The 23,557-nt window shown below is 47.6% G+C and overlaps 1 protein-coding gene across 2 annotated transcripts in view; it reads right to left on the bottom strand.

The window, feature by feature from the left end:
* Positions 1-22,896, bottom strand: part of CGN (cingulin) — a 62,755-nt gene extending 39,859 nt beyond the window's left edge. Inside the window, exons 1-3 of one of the 2 annotated variants that reach the window (XM_027830308.3) lie at positions 22,803-22,896; positions 2,090-3,317; positions 998-1,098 (exon numbers count right to left, since the gene is read on the bottom strand). In XM_027830308.3, the coding sequence (XP_027686109.2) occupies positions 998-1,098; positions 2,090-3,289 (1,301 nt within the window). In that variant the 5' untranslated portion in view covers positions 3,290-3,317; positions 22,803-22,896. Of the gene's footprint in view, positions 1-997; positions 1,102-2,089; positions 3,318-22,802 lie in introns of both variants that reach the window. The other variant, XM_037883084.2, reaches the window with a different exon arrangement.
* Positions 22,897-23,557: the final 661 nt, after the last annotated feature.

Raw genomic sequence — 23,557 nt, forward strand, 5'->3', positions numbered from 1 at the left:
GTGATTAAGTTCAGCAGATCAGCTGCCTCATTTGCCCTGTACTCCCACCCACCTGGGGACTTCCCAGAGAACAGACACTATCCACCTCCACAGGATTATTTAAAACAGAAGGCGACGCCACTAGGAATTAATTCCCTTTGTTGGCTCCAAGGTTGCCATGTGCACAATTTGCACCTTTCTAGAGTTGCTACCGTTTAGCCAAGAGGCTTACAGTTGTTAGTGTGTGGGCTAAGCTGTAGTTCAAGGGTTCTTAAGCGTACACTCCCGCAAGATGCCCAGGGCGCTAGACTCCTATCCCAGGGCTGGATTTAAAGGAACAGAGTTTTGTTTTATTTAAAGGACCAATTTTCCTACACATCTGGGGCCAGATTTTCTAGACTCAGATTCCAAGGCCAGAAGGGCCCATTGTGATCAGCTAGTCTGAGCTCCTGTGTAACAGACTTGGTAGCTAGGCTCCTGTTTAGGATAGATTTGCCTAGCGAGAGCTATGGGGCAGAGTTCATTTGAGAAACACCACCCCCTTGAGAGAAATGTGGGGCCCTGATGCATCACGTTTGCTGGGGCCCCACCTGAGCTCAGGGCCCCAGTACAATTGTGCCCCCTTTTTTCCCCCCGCCTCTGGTCAGCCCTGATCCCACCCCCAAGATGATGCAGCACGTCTTCGTATAGTTTCAGAAACCTTTTTCACTAAAGTGAGTTTATGCAGCATTGTTGGAGTCGTATTGGTCCCAGGATATGAGAGAAACAAGGGGGCGGGAGGGAATATCTTTTATTGGACCAACTTCTGTGAGAGAGCTGTAAGCATGAAAGCGTGTGCCTCTCACCAACAGAAGTTGGTCCAATAAAAGATATTCCCTCCCTCACCTTGTCACCCATAGTTTATGGCAGTGAAGCACTCAATGCCTCCAGTCCCCCATGCTCCAACGGAGCCAGCTGCACATCAGACGCTGATATCCTGTCTAACACTGGACCCACGAGTGCTCGGCCCAACACTCACCCATCCTTCAGAATACTGTAAATCAGTTCCTTGGTGTACTCGCTGCTCCCAGGCGGAGAGACTTCCTGCTGGTCTTTCAGAAGGTCTGGAGTGGACTTAAGCTGCTAACGAGACAGGACAAGCATCACCAGATGCTCATTGCACAGCAGTAGGACCTGCCAGACGGGATCAGACCAACGGGCCCATCTAGCCTGGTATCCCGTCTGATGGCAGCCAGCACCAGCTGATTCAGAGCAATGCGCAAGCCAACCCCACCACTCCCTTTATGGAATAACCTACCCACAAAGTAAGTTTCTTCTTAAGCCCAGGCAATGAGTGCTTGGTTTATACCCTGAAGCAGGAAGATCTGCATCCACCTATGACGTTGTCACTCTGCTCCCTATATTAGCAGAGGACAACAGCAGCAGTTTTGCAAGCAAACGTGGCTGGGATCTGATATAACTAGGTGTAGGTGGCAGTTAGGTTGCGGCCCTTAAGGGCCTAGTGAATTTCTGAGTCAAATGCACCTGGGGACCTACGCTCCCTGGGGACCTACGCATTGCACTCTAGTGCATAAAGCACTTGGAAGCAGGCCAGCTGGGAACAGCATTCCTTAAGGAGGAGGAGCAGCAGCTTCCTCACTGAGGTAGGACGAGCCCGAAGACGGAGCATGCCGATTTCAGGTTGAATAACCACACTGCTGCAGCCACCACCAGCGTCTGGCATCGCAGGGCACGTCTACACTGCGACTGCAACGCAAAGCTAGTGGGAACCGCAGCAGCAAAGTCCCAGCAGGACAAGCGGGTGGCCTGACTCTGTCCCCAGGGTGCCAGGCGAAGCTGGCCTGTGCAGCAGTTACAGCCATCACACCTCCCGACTGCAGTGCAGGCATATCCTGAGATCAGGGACCAATGGCATCACCCAGGCAGTGAACTTGAGGCCCAGAGAGCTAATTAAAGCTCCATCCTGAGCATTGACGGCATGTGGTTTGCTGGGCTGTCAAGAAGTCAAGCGCATCACTACTCCCATTGGCTACTCCTGTGCTTAGAGTGAAATAGGTGCTGAAGCACGGCCAGCGTGCCGAGCAGGACTGAGCCCCAAACGAAGAGTTACCTGCACTTCTGATTGCACTTGACTTTGCTGCTGCTCAACCACAGGCTCCTCCAAGCTTTTATGGGTCCAGTCTCGCATCAGCTGGACCTTGACTGAGTTTTCCTTCAGATCTTCCGGGAGCGCTCGGTTCAGGCTGCCGGTGCGAGAGGCATTGGCCGCACCAGGCGGTTTGGCAGCCAGGCCCTTCGGCCCTTCCGTGAGGCGATCCTGGAGCTGGGCGGAGCTCAGCTCTCTGGAATCGGCCGTGTCGTAGTAGGACACCCTGCCTTCGAGACTCTGCGACCGCTTCCTCTCCTCCAGGGAGATCCGGCTTCTCCTGGCAGCTCGGCCCCTCTGCTGAACCTTCCCATCGAACTTCGTGATCAGGGAATCCACCGAGGACAGGGGCTTCGTGTCAATGTCACTTTGGTCAGCTGGCTGCCGAGGACCGGAGGACTCTGGGTCTGGTGATCGCTGCTTGCCTACAAACCTTCGTCCAGAAGCTGCATGGGATTCCCGGCTGGGGCCAGTCCTTTTCCTGCCTGCAATGTCCAACGTGCTGCTGCTCTTGGTACTGGCTGGAGACTGGGATCGGTAGGTGCCCCTGGTCTGCATGCTGAGGGGGCTTGGGCCATAGGCCTCCTCTGAACTGGGGCTTAAAAGAGAGCTGTGAGATTGAGTCCTCCTCAGCTCCTCCCCAAAAGGCCTCTGGGGTGGCAGCTGTTTGGAGCCGCTCTGAGGGGACGAGGAGCCATCCTGGCGGTAGGAATGAGCTGCCTCAGCGCTGACAGGCCTCGTCTCCCTCGGGTAGCGCTGGGAGCTCAGCTCCTCGTCAGAGGTGCTGTACTGGGAATGTCTGGCCATGTACCGGCTTTCCGGCAAGTCAGAATCAGAACTGATGGAGCCCGGGCCTTCCCTGAGAGAGTTAGGGGGCAGCTGCTCAGGCCACTGGCTGTGAGCGGAGTTCCCGTATTTACTCTCGCTTTTGATCTGCACCCCGAAGGAGTCCTCTCCTTTCGCCCCACTGTTCAGGACCACAAAGGGCTGCCCATCAATGCCCTGGACCCTCACCGCGACCCCGTAGGAGCCTGGCTTAGAATGCTTGGGCCTGATGTTTTGGGGCTTCTTCATTTCCTTCAGGTCATCTATGAATCGGATCTGAACCCCGTAGTCCATGGGGTTTGGCTTCTCGCCCATAGCTCCATTCACATGCTGCTCCATCCCCGGGGGTTAAAAGCACTCCAGCCTCCTGCAAGGGAAAGAGGAGAATACTCTTATGGCACTGGCACAGCTGGGTTTAAGTAGGGAGCCAGGAGCAGCTGCTGGCAAGGCTGCGCTTGAGGAAACTGGGCTTATAGATTCCAAGGCCAAAAGGGACCATTGTGATCATCCAGTCAGCCCTCCTGGATCACAGAGGCCAGATCTTTTAGAGGAATATCCAATCTGGATTTAAAAATTGCCCACGATGAAGAATCCACCATGACCCTTAGTAAATTATTCCAGTGGTTACTCTCACTGTTAAAAACCACACACACACCTTATTTCCTGGCTGAATTTGTCTAGCTTCAGCTTCCAGCTATTGCCTCATGTTCGACCTTTCTCTGCTAGATTGAAGAGCCCACTATTAAATGTTTGTTCCCCATGAAGGTACTTGTAGGCTGTGATGGGGCACCTGACCCACACTGGGCTCTAAGGGGTTAATAGAGCCCATGGGAGGCTGTGCAGAAGGCAGCCAAACAGAGAAGGGCTGAGGGGAGCAGCCAAGCAGGCCCATATAAAAAGGGAGCTGCAGGGCAGAGGCGGGGAGTTCTCTGCTGGGACCCCAGGGAGGAAGGATGGTGTCTCTGGAGGGCTGAGACAACTGCCAGCACCATGGACAGAGCAGTGCTGCTAGCAGGGACCAGGGGAAGTGAGAGACAGCTCCTGGCTGGCTGCGGCCCTGAGGCAAGGGCAAAGAGGATGCTGGTGCCACGAGGAAGTAGCCAAACAATTCGCTGCAGTAGCCACTAAGGGAAGTGGCTGAACAGCGGACTGGAGGTCCCCCGGAAGGGGGGAGCACAGCGTGTGGCAAAGCTGAGGTCTGTGTTGCTGAAGAGGACGCTGCGGTCCTTGGAGAGATGTGGGTCCTAGAGCAGGAGTGATGGTGGCAAGACATCACCTGAAGAGGTCACTGAGCTAATTCCCAAGACAGCCAGCAGGAGGCACCACAGTGGTGAGTGAACCCCATTACATAGGCTAATCAAGTCCACCCCTAAACTTCCTCTTTGTTAAGCTAAAGAGCTCAACCACTACAAAGGCATGTGATTAACTTTGTGAAAGCAGAGCATAACCCACCAGAGTAGGCAGGCACTCTCTCTCTCTCAATGCTATTCAGATGTGGAATGCTTTGTCGATAGAGTTCATTTACACTGGAGATAAGGAGCAGTGTTCAGGAGATTAAAGTTCAGCACTCCTAATGTGTCTCCTTTTATTAATGAAAAACACATACAAGCAGAAGGCGCACTGGGCAGGACCCTTTAAAAGCAGGACCAGAAATGCAAGGTGCTCAAAGCAGAGAGCGATCCAACGCCAGATCAGGGCCTAAGCAAAGCTGTGAAGGAAGCAGAGCTCCACAAATCGCTCTTCAACCACACTGACGCCCTTCTAGGATCAGGGCCTTCGTGACTTGCCCAAGGACACAGCAAGTCAGCAACAGAGCCATGAATAGAACCCAGGAGTCCCAACTCCCATTCCCTCTCTATCCAACAGACACCCCTTAAATAAATAAATTAACACACGCTTCTCAAGTGCAAGATTTTGTTGTTTCCAATATCGGGGGGGGTGGGGGTGGGGCGTATTTTACTGCAGAACCTTAGACAACACTGAAAATTCCTTTTTATTTGTCACACGAGCAATGCATCTCAAGCAAGGATTAGCCATGCTGGAGATTAATAGCTTTCTGAAGTTTGTAAGCAGCATTTTTCTTTCAAAAATCTCCCCCACTCCCCAAAAGCAGACAAACACGCAATTGTTAAAATCTTATGAGACACTAAACCAAAAAAGCATACGACAGGCAAGAAGCCTCAGCCTCAAGCCTGAACCGAGCTGCATTTTTAGGGCAGAGCAGTTTCACACACAACGAAAGACTGTTATCCTGACACTGAGTTCATGCCATCTTTCTGGTCACCAGCATTCCAGATGCAACCCATCCTGTTCTCCTTCTACGATCAAAATCCCGATCAGCCGCACAACTCAAGTGCCTACAGTCTCGGGTTCCTGTTAAAAAACATGCAGCGTCAGCAAATACACCCTGCACATGCTCACTTGGGAAAGCAGAGGAGAAAAGCAGGATACGATCTTAGAGAAATCGTGTGTGTGTGTTGCAAACTCTGAAGACCAGACTACCCACCTCTTCCGGCTTGCTTGCCTAAGAAGCACTAGCAGAGTGCTGCATACCCGCTGCAATTGAAGGTTAGCACCTCTGTTGGGTCCGAAAGCAGATGCCCGACATCCACAAGAGACCTGAAGAAGAACACCACTGCACCCGGTCACCGGCATCCGATCTAAGCTAGCGTCCCCAGCACTTCGGTAGCCGTAAGACTCCCATTTGGTGGGAACAGATATTAGCAGTGACATATTGAGCACAAAAGTGATGTAACACTCATCAGTCCCAGGGGCAGCCTGCATGGAGAGAGTCTTTTGCTCCCCATTGGATGCAGTGAGCCTCACTGCATCAGTTCCCTTTGCAATATGTTAGATGATCAATTACCATAAGCTACACGGACTGCTTCACCGTAGGCACGGGCAGGCGGCCGGCAGCATGTAATGGGAATGACAGCCTGCCTGAATTCCCTCCAGCATGTAACTGACCGGCAGTCAGGGCATCTGTAGGCATGTTTGATTTGCCTCCGCTCCAGCTGTCTGACAGCCAAGCAGGTTACCTGTTTGAGCTCCCAGGGCTCCTTCTATCCTTGATCTGCAGAGCAGCTTGGAGACTGCCCTTCCAGCTGGACGAAAAGCGTGATTCCGCTCTAGCGTACCTCGATACCAAGTTGTTGCCCCAACTGAAGAGGGGAGGGGAGATATAGGCGCCTACCCCACTGCCTTTGAGAAGTCTTGCAGTTTGACCCTGGCTGATGCTGTGGACCGGCCCCGCTGTTTCACCCGGTATTCGTCCCAAAGCCATAGAGGCGTACAGCCAGATGGACAGAGTTGATACTGGGGACTGTGAACAGTTCACAAAAGCTTACATTTGAATTGACACCTGAGGCTTATAGGAAAAGGCTTCGGGGTGTGTAAGAGACCCCAGGTGTGACCCTATATGGAAGCCACCACTCTGATGGCAGAATCCGTCCATGTCCTCAAGAAGCAGTAGCTAAGTCGACGGAAGAATTCTTCTGTTGACCTAGCGCCATCTACGCAGGGACTTAGGTCAGCATAGCTAGATTTTTCACACCCCTGAGTGACACAGCTGAGTTGATGTAAATTTTCTAGCCTAGTGCCAACCAGCCCTAAGTCATCAGAGTGATCAGTGATTTCAGGCAGGTGCTCTGTACTTTAACAATCTGGGCCCCTTTAAGATGTTTCCAATTGGGATCCTCACCTGCCCCCCCAAAACCTCCCCAAAAATTGTTAAAAGCAACCAAGACAAGTTGTATTAGCTGTTGTGGTGGAACATAGGGAGTGTGGGAGGGGGAATCTCAGCCAGTGAGGCCCTATAGCCACTTTACCCCTCTGTATACAGGTTTTCACAGGATCACTTCACAAGCAGTGTCGCTTATACATTTCGTACAAGGGTAGAGAGATTGCACGAGTCTGGAAGACACCGTAGTCATCAGGATGTGCCCCAGACACGGACAAGCAAGCACATACACAGAGGGTGCAAGCAATGGAGATATCTCATACAAATACGTGTTTTGGGAGCCAGTGTAGCCTCATGGAAGAGCATTGGAACAGGACTGCTGAGATCTGGGTTGTACCCCCAGCTCGGCCCCGGAACTTCTGGGTGACCTTCGACAAGTCATGTCCCCGTTCTGTGCCTCAGTTTCCCCAATCTGTAAAATACGGGTATGGACACTGGCCTCCTGTAAAGCGCTTGAAAGCTAGGGATAAAGAGAGCTGGGGATTATTAGAGTTATGAGAAAGGCAAAATGCCAAACACTGCTCCTTTTCATCTAGCGCTGTTCACATCTTTGTCTTTCAGTATCACCCAGGTCACATCAGGCCCCACTGTGCTGGATCCAAGTGCTTTATGAAGATGGGCACTATTTCTTGTGCCTCTCGTCACTTATTGTACAAGTGGAGAAGCCAACACAGAGGGACAGATTCTTCCCTTCTGAGGTGTGAGCAGTTCCCAGTGAGGTCGCCTGTAGCTGTGGACATACACTGAAGAGGCAAACTTTGCTTCACGTGAGGTGACTCAGCAAGTCGGGGACAGAACCCAGGAGTCCCTGCACTAACCACTACACCATGGTTCCCAGTCCACATCTGGACTTGAAGTGGAGGGTAGTATCCCTTTAAATAGTTTGAGAGCCCTCCAGTAGTGCTCACTGTGTGCTATATTTAGGAAGCTGCAGGAAGCCAGTCCGAGCAGGAGCATACGAGTAGCTAGGTCAGGCATATTTGTGTATATTCAGTAAGCACAATTATTAGTCATACCCATATGTGTTCTTCAGCTTCTGACAGAACACAATGGGCACCAATAGTACATTCACAGCTATTTTAAAAGGATACACACTACAGGAGCCCAGCAGTCCCAATTCACAGCCTCCACAATCTAACGGTTAGGACTGGACTCTTTCCCGAAGGCTTTTTGTTTGTATGGGTATGGGTGAAGACTTGCAGAAATCTTTCTGCCAATTACATTACCAGTCTCAGTGTTTGGTTCATCCTCTTAGCGGAAATTCAGAATTAAGGTTTACAACCCACCCTTAAATTGGTCCATATCAGGCTGGGGGAGGGGCCAGGAGAGAGGAGACAGGAAATAATCCCCAGTCTATATGCTCATAAATGTGGTAACTCCATAGTTATACCTGTTTCACAAGGACTGCTAAATCTAGCCTGAGGTCTTCAGCATGACACGTACCAGACATTGACCATCACTAGACAACTCGCCCTCTGCAACATACAGAGAGTGTCAAGATCCCGGATCCCCCTACGCTCCGTGTCCTGAGCTTGTTATCCACACAGCATGTAGGAGCATTGAAATAACGAGATTGATTTTATCCAGGGGAGTTTATCCCTAGCATCTGTAAATATATCCAGATCACAAGCAGATAGCAAATACCCTTAATCAATCCTATTATTTCCATATTTCCAGGCTAGACGATGCAGAGCATCAAAAAGATGCAGCAGTATCTTACCAGTTGGTCTTAGATCTTCCTCTCTGAATGCATGGGAGGAAAGACCCTGTAAAGCAGAGGGATACTAAACACCTAGTGAGAGACTCCTCTGTGATGGGATGGTGCAGGGGGACAGACCGTATCAAGGATTCGGAACAGCTGTTTCAAGACTCTCCAACCACCTAGTGACTAGAAGAAGGAACAAGATCTGGCAAAAGCAGCTGATATAAGAGAGGAGCAACAGGAGCCTGGCTGGTCACAGCAAGTAGGAAGTGGTGGGTGGCTTTTGTAACAGGAAAAGAACAGATGCTGCAGCACATCAAGGCGGAATGGACACAGTGCAGTCAGGTCGGAGATAGCCCTGCTTGTAGGTGCCAACCCTAGCCTCAAGATTCAGCCAGACGGAGCATGATGTGCCACTGCACGAAGGAAAGAGCAACCGGTACGGGAGGCATCAGCTGTGCTGACCTATAACAGCCTCTATAAAAAGTACACATGGTAAGTCTGACAGAGGCAGGGGGAGAAGAGAGAATGAATAATGTAAGAGACACTACCCAGGAAGCAGAAAGGCAATAAAGTTGGAGGATACCAGATTCCAGGAACTAGTGCCCGGGGGAAGCAGAGGTAACATCACTATTACAGTGTGCAAAAAAACCACTAATCAAGCAAAAACACATGGCTGGAATGTTAACACTGCCTCCAGCTCACAACCCCAGAACTCCCTAGCTTGCACCTTGTAACTCCCGTATGTTTCTTGCCTACAACCACGTTTAGTTAGAGGCAGGGACTAGAGACTTACCTAGGTTGTAAGCTTTTGGGGGCAGGGGCTTTCTTTATACAGCGCCTAGCACAGTGGGGTCCTGATCCATGATGGGGGCTCTTAGGTGCCACCTGAATAGAGTTAATATAAGAGTATGCTGCATCTGAATCACACCCTGTCCTAAGTGGAGGTGGGTGAGTCATGGTAAATGTTTAATCTGTCAGGAATTCTTACAGTCCAGCTCAGCTGATAAAGGGGCTCGAGAAACAGCATATCTGGACTCCGCTCCCACACGAAAAAGGGGAAGAGCAGTCCTGAGAGAAACCCAGCCCAAACGCTGTCCCAAAGGAGGGATTTTAGTGTGTACAAGATAGTACACATCAAAACGGAGGGGGGAGGAGTAGAGTGTTGTACGCAGTTACATTAAACTGAGCACTGTGCTTACCCAGCTATGGCCAAGCTAGAGCTTTATGACACAACTGCCTCTTAACTCTACCCTGCAATAGCCTCTCCAGTGCTTGCTGGGTTAGCACCAGCGCGGAGTAATTCTGCAAGGAGGCTAGAACTTGGGACTCCAATCTCTCAGGGTACGTCTCTGCAGCAGCTGAGAGGGGCTATTCCCAGCTCGGGCAGACATACACGCACAAGCTCTACTTGGTTAGCACACTATGGCGGCAGCAGCATGGGTGGTGGCTCTGGCTAGCTGCCAGAGTGCTATCCCGCCCGGCCCCCTGGGTATGTATTCAGGCGGCTAGCCCGAGCCAGTGGCCCAAGCCAGTGGCCACACAGCTATGTCTAGTGAGAAGAGCTAGCTGGGGAATCACACCTGTCAGCTGCTGTATAGACATACCTCCAGCTGGAAGCCCTTGAAGGACTAAAGCCTAAACTGGATTTCATGCAAGCCATGCAACTGCAGGGATTAATTTGGCCCACAGAGTTAAGATAAGGAAGTAGGGACAACACAGGAAGGGCAGCTGGAGGCTACTAATGGGTCTTCACACACACACACCCAGCCTGGAGCTGTTGAATCACTGTTTTACTGATGGAAAGAGGCCAACTTCTGCTCATGGAGATAGCAACACAATAGTACCTTTGGTAACAGGTTAACCCAAAAGGGTATTTCGCAACTGGCAGAAAGAGAATGGAAAACATTTTTTTTTTAAAAAAAAAAGGGGGGGTGGGGGGAGCTACATAAATCCTCTTAATTCAAAAAGGAAATCTAGAGGCTGAACTTCTGCAAGATGTGGGAAAATGCATCTAGATGTTCACACAGCTCAATGTTTGTAATTTAGACCTTATGGCTATTGAAGAAACAGCTGTCTCACATACAGTTAGGGCCCTACCAAATCACGGATTGTGAAATCTGGTCTCCTCTGTGAAAGCTGGCTATTGTAGAGAGGTTGTGGTACTGCTATTCTTACTTCTGCGCTGCCTTCAGAGCTGGGCGGCCAGAGAGCGGTGTCTGCTGGCCAGGCACCCAGCCCAAAAGGCAGAGCCACCGCCAGCAGTCGCACAGAAGGAAGGGTGGCATGGTATGATATTGCCACCCTTACTTCTCTGCTGCTGCTGGTGGCAGAGCTGGGTTCCTAGCCAGCAGCTGCCACTCTCTGGCCACCCAGCTCTGAAGGCAGCACAGAAGTAACGGTGGCTATACCATGATTGAAACCCCCCCTCCAGAATAGGCTTGCAACACCCCACCCTCTCTACACCCTGTGACCCTCTTTTGAATCAGGACCCCCCATGGTTACACCACCATGAAATTTAAGATTTAAATATCTAAAACTCTGAAATTCAAGTTTTTTAAAATGCTAGAACTGTGAAATTTACCAAAATGGGCCATGAATTTGTCAGGGCCCTACATATGGGAAATGTTGTTTAAGGTAAGTCTCAAGTCTTGGAATAGTCTAAGGAATTGGCCAGATAGACCACACCCAGAGTGACATCACTGAGATATGCCCTCCTATTTTAATTAGCACAATGGAAAGAAATGGTTACTATTTCCTCCTGTTACCTTCCACAAAGTTTTAAGCCACTTCCCGTGTGGGCCCACAAGAATTGCAATCCATTTGAAATTTGCTGTCACATGTTTAGATACAGTTGTCTACACATATCACGTGAGACCTCGCCCTATTCTACACAGCCTTTTCCCAGCATATACCTGCACAGACAGAGCGTGGTGTCACAAAAGTAGCCACCCTTCATTCCAAAGGTATGAGTGATCTTAGGGCCACACAAAAAAACTGCATCACATACTGCATTTAAAATGTGCAAGGTGGAAAACACTGTAGAATCGGTGACTAGATCTTGTGGCCATTCCTTGAAGTGTGTGCTAGCCAAGAGGTCAGAACCATGAGAGAGTTTAAAAAAAAAACACAAAAAAGTACTCGAAATGAGTCAGCACCATGCAGCGTTCCAACGTCACACAGGATTTGCCTGCAGGTGCTGCAGACAGAATGGAATCTCAGGTATACAACCCACTTCGCAGCCATTGCACAACTTTCGGCAGTGAAAGGTAAATAATGATTAAAAGGCAAGACGCGTACTCCACAGGAAGCCAAATATGTCCGTTTTCCTTCTTGGCAATAGAGAAGGTTTTCCTCATTAACCAATGCTTATTAAATGTATAGTTTTAGAGGCACTCTCTCTTCTCTTTGTTAAGAAAGAAACTATAGCCTGTTTTGGGAGAAACTAGGGCTACAGTGCCTTGTTATTTCACATTCAATGGCTATAGAGGGGACAAGAGAAATTCTACATAGCAGTTTCCCCCTGCTGCACCCCCTAGTTGTCACAAGATTAGAAGACGCATTGCATCGGCAGGCCTGGAAGTCAGGATTCTTGGGTTCTATCCCCATCAACTTGCTGGGTGGCCTTGGGCAAGTCTCTTCCTCTCTTGATGACAGGTTTCAGAGTAGCAGCCATGTTAGTCTGTATCCGGAAAAAGAAAAGGAGGACTTGTGGCACCTTAGAGACTAACAAATTTATCTGAGCATAAGCTTTCATGAGCGACAGCTCACTTTCCACTGTATGCATCCGATGAAGTGAGCTGTCGCTCACGGAAGCTTATGCTCAAATAAATTTGTTAGTCTCTAAGGTGCCACAAGTACTCCTTTTCTCTTCCTCTCTGCATCTCAGGGTAGGTTTATTCGGCAATAAAACACCTGCGCCTGGCACATATCAGCTGACGTGGGCTGGCTGTAGGGCTATAAAATTGCAGTGTAGGCCTTGGACTGAAACCCAAGTGTCAACACTGTCATTATATAGCCCCACAGCCCAGGCCAGACCAGAGTCAGCTGATACGGGCCAGGCACAGGTGTTTCATTGCAGTGTAAACACACCTTCAGTTCACCCCCACCCCCAATCTGAGAATGAGGATAACACTAACATTATAAAAATGCATTTGAGATCTGCAGGTGAGACTAGATGCAAAGGAATCTCAAAACGTGCATACGCATCTAACAACGCAGCTCTTTCATCCCACAAGCAAGGAAGAAAAAAAAAAAAAGAGTCCATAGTTAATGATCAACCACCAAGATAATGGAAAAGTTTCCCCTAACCTCTAGTTTCACTCCATATTCCCTGCACACTGTCCCACAAGCCAACTAAATGCATTTTAATGCTTCTGATTTATTAATTGACAGTAAAAGTATCTTTGATGCCACATTCATAGATATGTAGGTCAGAAGGGACCATTATGATCATCTAGACTGACCTCCTGCACAACGCAGGCCACAGAATTTCACCCACCACTCCTGCGAAAAACCTCTCACCTATGCCTGAGCTATTGAAGTCCTCAAATTGTGGTTTAAAAAGACTTCAAGGAGCAGAGAATCCTCCAGCAAGTGACCCATGCCCCATGCTACAGAGGAAGGCTAAAAACCTCCAGGGCCTCTGCCAATCTGCCCTGGAGGAAAATTCCTTCCCGACCCCAAAGATATTGATCAGCTGAACCCTGAGCATATGGGCAAGATTCACCAGCCAGACACCCAGGACCAATTCCTACCATTCCAGTGAATGCAGGAGGAGATGTCTAAGCAGCTATGCAACATTTTTCGCCGTCCAGAAAACATGCTTCTGCAGCTGCAGTCCCCCTCCTATACAGGGAGCAAGCTACGATGATTTTGCTGCAAACTGTTTTATTTATGCCTACGCATAACTTACTAAGCAGGTGGAAAAAAGCCTCCGTTATTATGTTAAAGAAAAAAAAATGGTTAAGAAGCTTATTGAAATGCTAACCCTTACAAGAGGGGGCAGGGACATAAAAACTCTACCAGAGGAAGCCATAATAGGTACACTCTTTACACCGAAAAAAAGTTTCCAATGAAGCATCGGCCATAGGTATGCTGGTATTTTGGAGTGACTTTTGAAAAGGCTTATGTGACTGTGGCCTGGTATACATGGCTGGGGGGGGAATCGATCTAAGTTTTGCAACTTCAGCTACGTGAATAACGTAGCCAAAGTCAACGTACTTAGATCTACTCACCGCAGTGTCCTCACTGGGGTGAGTCGACTGCTGCCACTCCCCCATCGATTCCGCCTGCGCCTCTCGCAGCGCTGGAGTACAGGAGTCGATGGGAGAGCGCTCGGGAGTCGATTTATCGTGTCTAGACTAGATGTGATAAATCGACCCCCGGCTGGATCGATCGCTGCCCGCCAATCCAGCGGGTAGTATAGACATACCCTTTGAGAAGTCAGTGGGACACGTGCAGTTTCACTTAGGGCTTGTCTACACAGGGAAGTTTTACCAGTAGAATCCACCATGTGAACACACTTATTCCAGAAGAGTGGCTTTCCCACCACCAGTTTAGGTTCAAATCCCTTCCCAAATGACAAACTGAAAGGAGACCCTCTTATTCCAGAATAAGAGTTATACCAGTATAATTTATTAAGCAATCCTTAATAGGAATTGGAAAAGTCCCTCCCCCCACAAAAGAAAATAGTGACTAAGACACTGGCAAATTACAAATCAATTGTAAAAAGGAGGTGCTAAGAAGCTACCACCATTTTAGATTATGGGTTAAATTTTCAAAAGGACCCAGGTGATTAGGAGCCCACAGGTATGTCTACATTACAGCTGTTACAGTGGCAGCTATCCCACCGTAGCGTAGACACTTGCTATACCATTGGAAGGTGTTTTTCCTGTCAGCTCAGTTAATCCTCCTCTCTGAAAGGCGCAAGCTAGGTCAATGGAAGAATTCTTCTGTTGACCTTGATGCGTCTACACCAGTTGTTAGGTTGATCTTACTACAGTGCTCAGGTCACAAAATTTTTCACAGCCCTGAGTGACGTAACTAGGTCGATCTAACTTTAAGCATAGACCAGGTCTAAGCCCCACTGACTTTCAGTGACACTTCAGAGCCCCAAGACCTACCTACCATTTTGAAAGGGGGTAGATTTGCTACAGAATTAAGTGACAGTGCTACTGCAGTGTAGACGTATCCTAAAGTCACTTTTAAAAATGGGACTCTGGTTCTTTTGAAAATTTTACCCTACGACAGGGTAGGCTGGGAGATTTTTTTTTTAATTTTATTTAAATTATAAGTTTATTTTTAAAAATAAACCTGTTTAAAATGAAAACTGAATTTAATACAAAATATATTAAGGTCTAAACTTGTTATAATCTCTTAAAATATTTAAATTAAAAAGATAAATATGCTGTTTTGTCTCTTTAAATTACAGTTACCATCCTAACGCAGCTTGACCCACATCACGAGCAAAAGTTAATTTAGTAAATATATCATTCACTATTTTCTAACACACTAACACGTACAAGAATCTGAAAATATTAAACTATATTATTGCTTATATAAATCTATTTATAGCATACTCTCCTAGAGAGCAAAAAATTGTACCAAATCTAGCGTAAAGATACTATTTAGTAGTAAATCAACATTATTTTAACGGTTATATCAACCAATATTCTTTAGAAAATAATTGAAGTACAAATAGAAAAGCTGATTAAAGTTTATGAGTTAAATCAAGGTTTTCCTTGAAATCAATCCACACTGCCTTATACTAGCTGGATTTTGAGAAGCCAAATTTAGTAGTCCCCGTTTGTTCTTTTTACCCATTTTCTGCATTTCATTCAACCTGGCTAGTGAAGATTGATCCCAAAATATGGAAATAGATTGGTCACTTGCCTGATGCTGGAGTATCTGAATTGCAAGACAGAGAAAATGCAGGGTTTTTAAAACCCAAACATGATTTCCTTATTGATTTAGAACCTGATCCTACAGAGATTTGTGCATAAAGATAACCACATACATGAGAACAGTCCTGGTTTGGGCCCCTGTTCGGCAAAAGCTTTGAAGTTGGTAGGAGTCCAATGTCTTTAAAAGCTTTGCTCAAACAGGGCCTGGAGCCATAAGTAGTTAATACTCCAAATAGTCGCTTCAGATACTTCCTGCCTAGGTATGCACAGTTAGAAAGACTAATTCCAACATCCTAGATACGTGTGAGATGCCAGATTTAAGAAATAAATATTTAACTTAATAGTAAAATAAAACAAACTGTTACATGAATTGCATCATGTCAAAATTCCCACAGATTTCTGTTCGTGTTAACCTTCCATTTGTCAATTTCAAAACAAATCGTGCTTTTGAAAACAGTTATTCAGATTCACACAGACCCACCAGTAAATATTTAATGGCGGACATAAATACTGGAGTAAGGAACTGCTCCTCAGAGCATGTAATGAATCTGCACCTGTCTGTTTTTCCAGTACAGTGCCAAGGTATTTTAGAATACTAATGTGCATGTCGCTGGTTTGGTGTTTGGGGATTTGGCCTTTCTGAAAGTTAACCCCTTCGTTTTAAAACAAATGCAAAAGAGTGAGGGAAAGTAGTCAGACCTAGAATAATCTTTAAAATTATATCAGGAAATTCAATCCCCTCCTCCCCCCCAAAAAATGATGTTCCATAATGCACTTCTTTTTATTATTTCAAGCACTTTTGTTTGGAGTTAGAAAGTCACCTGAAGAGCCTGCAACCCAAAACGAACATGACAGCATTTGTGCTAAGGCAAAAAGAAAAGGAGTAGTTGTGGCACCTTAGAGACTAATCAATTTATTTGAGCATAAGCTTTCGTGAGCTACAGCTCCCTTCATCGGATGCATACTGTGGAAAGTATAGAAGATCTTTTTATACACACAAAGCATGAAAAAAATGGATGTTTACCATTACAAAAGGTTTTCTCTCCCCTCACCCCACTCTCCTGCTGGTACTAGCTTATCTAAAGTGATCACTCTCCTTACAATGTGTATGATAATCAAGTTGGGCCATTTCCAGCGTAAGATAAGCTAGTACCAGCAGGAGAGTGGGGTGGGGGGAGAGAAAACCTTTTGTAGTGGTAAACACCCATTTTTTCATGCTTTGTGTGTATAAAAAGATCTTCTATACTTTCCACAGTATGCATCCGATGAAGAGAGCTGTAGCTCACGAAAGCTTATGCTCAAATAAATTGGTTAGTCTCTAAGGTGCCACAAGTACTCCTTTTCTTTTTGTGAATACAGACTAACACGGCTGTTACTCTGAAACCTGTGCTAATGCAGTGGTTTTCAACCTGTAGTCCACAGACTACATCTCCATTTGAAAATGTTTAGGGGTCCACAAACGAAAAAAGGTTGAAAACCATTGTGTTAGTGCATGAGTATCAGAGACTGAAACTAACACCTGTCCTGGATCATTACTGTTCAGACTAAAACATGATGAAAAGCAAAACCAAATCAGCTGTTTTTCTCATAACACTTTATTAAATTCTTCCAGTTAGTAGTCTAAGGACTTTTAAAAAATCACACATGGTATGTGTGGGGGATTTTTGCATTTTTTAAAAAACATGTAGGAATATCTAAGGAAGACAGATCGCTCCTAAATCTGAAAATTGTACCCATGATCTAAGATCCCCATTGACTTTCAGCAACATTAGGGGCCCAAGTCACTTAAGTGGTTCTGAAAATTTCAACCTATACCAGCAACATGACACATACCTTGACAGCATTTTGAATGTTTTACTTGTATATTGTTTGCCTGTTTGCATATTGAGGGTCACAGTGAGCAGCACTGTAATCCATGAAAAGCCCTACAGATGTCAATGGGCTACTCAACACACGAGAATGGCCATACTGGGTCAGACCAATGGTCCATCTAGCCCAGCATCCTCTCTTCCAACAGTGGCCAATGCCACGTGCTTCAGAGGAAATGGACAGAACAGAGCAATTATAAAGTGATCCATCCCTTGGCGTCCCGGTCCCAGCATCTGGCCATCAGAGGCTTAGGGATACCAAGAGCATGGGGTTGCATCCCTGACCAACTTGGCTAATAGCCATCGATGGACCCATCCTCAATTAATTTAGCTAATGCTTTTTTAAACCCATTTATACTTTTGGCTTTCACAACGCCCCCTGGCAACAAGTTCCACAGGTTGACCATGTGCTGGGTGAAGAAATACTTCCTTTTGTTTGTTATGCAGCCTATTAATTTCATTGTGTGACCCCCCGGTTCTTGAGTTATGTAAAGGGGTAACTAACACTTCCTTATTCACTTTCTCCACATTATTCATGATTTTAATAAACCTGTATCATATCTTTCCCCAATTCTAATATATCTTTTTGAGATGGGGAGACCAGAACCACACACAATATTCAAGGTGTGGGCATACCATGGCATTATGATATTTTCTGTCTTATTATCCATCCCTTTCCTAATGGTTCCTAACATTCTGTTAGCCTTTTTGACTGCTGTCACACATTGAGCAGATGTTTTCAGAGAACTATCCACAATGACTCCCAAGATCTTTCTTGAGTGGCAATAGCTAATGTATAGCTGAGATTATGTTTTCCAGTGTGCATTACTTTGCAATTATCAAGCAAACATTTCAGCACCAGGTCATCGGATTATAAGCCCTTTGGCACAATGACTCAGAACCCTATTCTCCAGTGCCCTGCACTTTTTAATCATTCACACCACAGCAAAATACACATATAAATACTACCCTTTATAGCATTTGTAATTCACTTGGCAATGTGCAGGGCAGTAGAGAATGAATCTCTCCCTCTTCTTATGTTTGTACAGCTCCTAGCACCCAAAATGTGCTACCACAATAGGAAGCAACTACACTGCAATATATTAAGATTAAGGGGAAAGTAACCAATACACAGACCAGTTAGTTTTTTCGATCAATCAATCAAGGCCTTGAGGCCCAAGAGAGATCCTGCGAGTAACTCTTAGCCCAATAATTATCATGTGTTCTCCTAAGTGAAAAAGAATTGTCAACAGGAATAGCCACACGAGCAGCACTTTAATCTACTAGAACTCTTTAAACAGAAACAGAGCCTATTCAAAACCAGACCAACTGGTTGGAGGGGAGGGGATGAAATGAAGAAAAAGAAATCTCCACAACCAACCTGTTAATGTATTCTAAAACGAAGGTTGCTACAGTAGGCTAAAGATAAAGAGTTATTTTTGAAGACAGATGCCGAGGGCCAATTTAAAAGCATTATGTAAAAAGGGAAGAAGCGAAGGGAGATGCCCGCTTTGAAATAGCTGCCCAAGCATGAAGCACAGCCTAACCAACTTTCAACACTGCACATTACTCCGGATCAGTCTGTTTGATGTCTGACTTCAGTAGCCAAACAAGAATGACAACAACCAGCAGCACATTCTCCTTCCTTGGAGCTGGAGGCAGGAGCGGAAGGGATATCTGAACTGTGGAAACAAACCTGGCAAGTGACTAGGGAATGAAGGACACAGCAGGATTCCATCTCTGGGGGAGCGGGGGAAGAAAACCAAGTGCACTGTCCACAGAGAGAATGGACTGAATTAAAATAAAAAAAATACACCATTGGCTTGGGTAAGAGTTAAAGGCACTTAGCATCTTGCAGGATTGGATCCCAGTCCTCTCTCTTTCTGTCTCTCTGCCTCCCGGGTCAGGAAATATTGTGGTATTGGATTATGACAATTCCTTGCTCTTATATAGCTCTTGTTGTCAGTAGATCTCAAAAGTGCTTTACAAAGGAGATCAGCAACATTATCTCCACTTTACAGAAAGGAGTATCGAGGCACAGGGACAGGAAGTGACTTGCCCAAGGTCACCCAGCAAACCAGTGGCAGAGCCAAGAATTGAAACGCCGTCTCCTGAGTGACAGTGCAATGAACTACCCACTAAGCCACACTGCCTTCCATGATGCATCACATAATCCCACTCTCAGCCTCTAGATACCAGCAAATGTGATAGGAGACTAGGGAGTAGTTTTTCTTTTAAAGAGAAACACATTTCAAATATGTTAGTATTATTGTTTTATGATGGTAAAACTTCAAAGTCCCAACAGAGATCAGAACCCCCCTGTGCTAAGTGTGATGTAGCTCTATAATTAGAGACACTCCCCTCCCCACAAGGAGTTCACAATCAAGATAGAGGAAGGGTTATTATCCCTAGGAGGGTCCTATGCACAAGACTAAGCAACTTGCCCAGCATCACATAGGAAGTCAGTGGCACAGCACGAACTAAACCCAAATGTCTCGAGTCCTACCCACTACCTTCATCACTAAGCCATCCATCCCCTCTCCTCTTAGAGGTGAAAAATTCCCCAACAACTCAAGCCATCAACCGGGGTTTGTGGCAGTAATAAAACCCTTGACAGGAGCACTGTTTTATTACATAAGCAAGAGCCCTGTATTCCTAATTATTGCGTATAAACAAACAGATCCCATGCTGAAGGGTGCAGTCTAATTAGACAGAACAGGAGTACATGATGGAATATTTCATCCTTCAGGACAGTTTCTTAACTGAAGGTCCTTGACAGAAATGGAACACAATAAATTAATAGAGTACAAGATTTTAAGCCCGAGCAATCTATAAATCATGGTTTGGAAACACAAACTTGGGAGCAGATAGCCATTCCACAGAAACAATCATTCTGCAAAGACACCTGTCTCTTTTGGTTTGTGAATGGATTGTATTTTTAAAGTGCCCTGTCAGGACATCTTTTTACACAGCTACAAAATAAATGCCACAAGATGTAGTATGAGAACAATACAGGCATGGCACTGATAGCTGAACCTAATGTATTAACACAATGGGAAGGAATTGTCTTTTAAAAAGCCTCAAGCCTATAAAGATTAAAAGAATTCCAGCATAGTATTCACGTTGTAATCAGCTGCTGAATGTAAATAAATAAATAAATAATCAATCAATCAATCTAGGGCTCAGATTTTTCTTCTGATTGAAGAAAAAAAAAACAAAAAACAAACTTACTGGTAAAAATACCATCCTTCAGAATGAATGTTAAAGAAGGGCAGGGCAGAGCAGTGTAAGAAACTGCACATAAAATTTAAAAGATGCTGCATTACACAAATTCTGCAACCAGAGGTGAAACCCAAATTATAGCGCTTTAAGATAGTAAGGCACACTGACAATCAAAATTCACAAAATTTGCTGGGTCCAAGACAGTTTTTCAAATCAAGGCTTCCCCTGAAGACATTTATCCCCTCCTTCCCTGCAATTTGAGACCTCACCAGGAGTCTTCACATAAAACAAGACAATGACTCATGTCAAGTTAGGATTATCTCAGCACTTAGTACAGTCAAGGGTTTGGTTTTGGTTTTGGGTGGGTGGAGGGAGAAGAAAAGATGAAGCAGAAAGATTAAACTGGACAACTCCAACCATTCACTTGTCATGCAGTTACACACAGCTTCTATGTTGAGGCCAGTGGCACTTAGTTCTTAGAGGGAAACTCACTTTGTGAGAACTGAGCTACTAAACACTTAAACATTTACAATACAATGACTAGCGCAAAAAGTTCATTGCCAACTCCTAATTAATTACAATCACCCTCCATTAGAGCAGCTAAAACAGAAGTTCTCATTTGCTTTACATGGCAACTGCCATAAATACAGAATTCTTCTGTCCAGTGAGGTATATCAGGCTGAGACATTAAGGGTTTGTTTACACAACAGTTTTCACAAAGCCTAATCTTGTTCCTTCATCTTCAGTGAAAAGTTTGTTTGGATGTGAAGCATTTCCATCACACACACCGTAAGAGACTGGTGAGGGGCGCTCAGAAACAGCAGCATTGTTCTGAATGCATGGGAACCAGAGAGTGAAACTGAGTAGCGAGTTTCAATGTTTGCTGGAGTTTCGATCAGCTTGGGGAGGGGAGAGGAGGGATGCAGCCTGAACACTAGCAAACTGCACGTGCAATTTTAAGAACCCTTTGGATTTTAATCATTTCAGGTATTGTCAGCGACACAGGGAAAGGATTCTTGTGCGTTCTTACTGTGTCCCTCTACAGAGGGAACGCAACAGTGTCCAGGTCACCGTCACAAGAGATTATATTCAATTCAGCATGAGAAGATACACACAGGTCTACAAGTAGGGGGCCACAGACCATTTGCTCATCACCACTTGGAGAACGGTACTACCCACAATTAAGTTGGGATTTAAACTCAGCTACTAGTAACTGGTTAGATTACATTTTTCTACTGGGCACGGGGCTATTTGTTTGCTTTAGGTCATGGTGATTTAATGCTGCTCATATCTTTCATCCTGACAAACCTGGAGTCCGAAGTCCCTGTTTAGCCACTGATCAGGGCCAAGCTGTGTGGAAGTAGCCTGGGCTTCCTCACCAGGAGACAGACCCTCGTGGGGGCCCTCAAGTTCAGTCTCCATGTCTCATGCAGCCTCTCTGCTGAGGCTACTAACACAGCAGCCTGTTGTGGCCATCCAGGATGGCAACTTTGCTAAGCCCCTGCCCGCTAGGAACTGGACGGAAAGCCCGTCACACAAGGGCCACTGAATGGCCATGGCTTCTAGTCACTTCCAGCCTGGGCTGGATTTGAGCAGGGGTCCTGGGGGTGAAGGGCTCCAGATACCTCCCACTCCCCCAATCCAGTCAATTCCCCCCCACCGCCCCCAATCTCCAGCTGCTGTCACAAGCCTTGTAACACATCTGTGGTGTTATACACACACTCTCCAGCGGGACTTTATCTGGGTGGGAAAACCTCAGTGGATGATGATGCTTCTCGGGGAATAATGGGGAGAAGCTGGGGCTTGGGAAGGGTGAAGCGGGTGTCTCTTCCTAGGAAGAGTAACTAGAACAGGGACACAACAAGAGGGAGCCCTATATGAGGAGGGAGGACACACCAGGGGAAGGGGGGGGTGTCTTATGGGGCAGGGGAAGGTGCGTGTGTTGGGGGAGGGAGGTAAGCACATGCACATCAGGGAGAATTAGGGGTTTCCCACCAAAGGATGAAGGGCTGTTATAGGGGCAGGTGCTATAGGAGAGAGCTCCCCATAGGAGAAGTCACTATAGAGGGAGTATGGGTCCCCAGGGGAAGAGTCCTTATACAGGCAGCCACCACAGAGGGAGCTCCCTATAGGGGCAGTCGTTATGGGGGCGGGTGCTATATGGGGAGAGCACGTCCCGAAGAGAAGAGAATCCCTGTACAGGGAAGCCCTATGGGACACGGGGTCACTATAGGGAACCAGCAGGTCCCCAGGAGGCAGGGAGGCCCCTTGGCAGGCAAGCGCCTATAGGAGCAGCAGCTATAGGGGAAGGCAGCCCCCTGTAGGGGCAGGGCGGGTCCCAGGGGGCAGACCCCCTATAGAAACCATAGCTGCGGAGGAAGGCAACGCCCCACAAGGCAGGGGGCCCCGCACTCACCGTGCCCAGGCCGCTCCCCGCCGCCAGCGCTCCTCACCTCCGCGCCCCACCGCAACCTGTTACCTTCGCCCAGGCCCCGCCCCCGGCCCCTGCCATTGGCCCGGGCTCCGGCCAGACCCGCCCCCCTCCCCTCCGCGGTGAGACAGCCGCGCCCCCACCGCGCGCCACCCCGCCCCCGTTGGCCCGCGGCCAGCCCGGGGGGGAGTCCCCGGGGGGGCAGGAGAGGTCATGTGACTCCCCCAGGAGGGAGGGGGCGCGCCGCCATCTTGGTGAGGGTGGGGTTCGAAGGAAGCGTTAGCAACAAGCCCCGCCCCGCGCAGCTCTCCCCACCTCACGGGGCTCCTCCCGAGCTAGCGCCCCTCTGGCTTGAGCAGCCCCCCACCGATCTGGGCAGCCCCCCCGCCCCCTCAGTGTCCCCCCAACCCTGATCAGCCTCCCCACCCACTGCACGTCCCCCAGTGCCCCCCTCAAGCCTGGGCACCCCCCCCACTCCCTCAGTGTCCCCCCCCCCCAACCCTGATCAGCCTCTCCACCCACTGCACGTCCCCCAGTGCCCCCCTCAAGCCTGGGCAACCCCCCCACTCCCTCAGTGTCTCCCCCCCAACCCTGATCAGCCTCTCCACCCACTGCACGTCCCCCAGTGCCCCCCTCAAGCCTGGGCAACCCCCCCCCCGCTCCCTCAGTGTCTCCCCCCACCCTGATCAGCCCCCCCAGGCCTGGGCAACCCCCTCCCCACTCACTCAGTGTCATCCCCG

This window comes from Chelonia mydas, chromosome 24 (assembly GCF_015237465.2).
Source record: "Chelonia mydas isolate rCheMyd1 chromosome 24, rCheMyd1.pri.v2, whole genome shotgun sequence".
NCBI classification, from domain to species: domain Eukaryota; kingdom Metazoa; phylum Chordata; order Testudines; family Cheloniidae; genus Chelonia; species Chelonia mydas.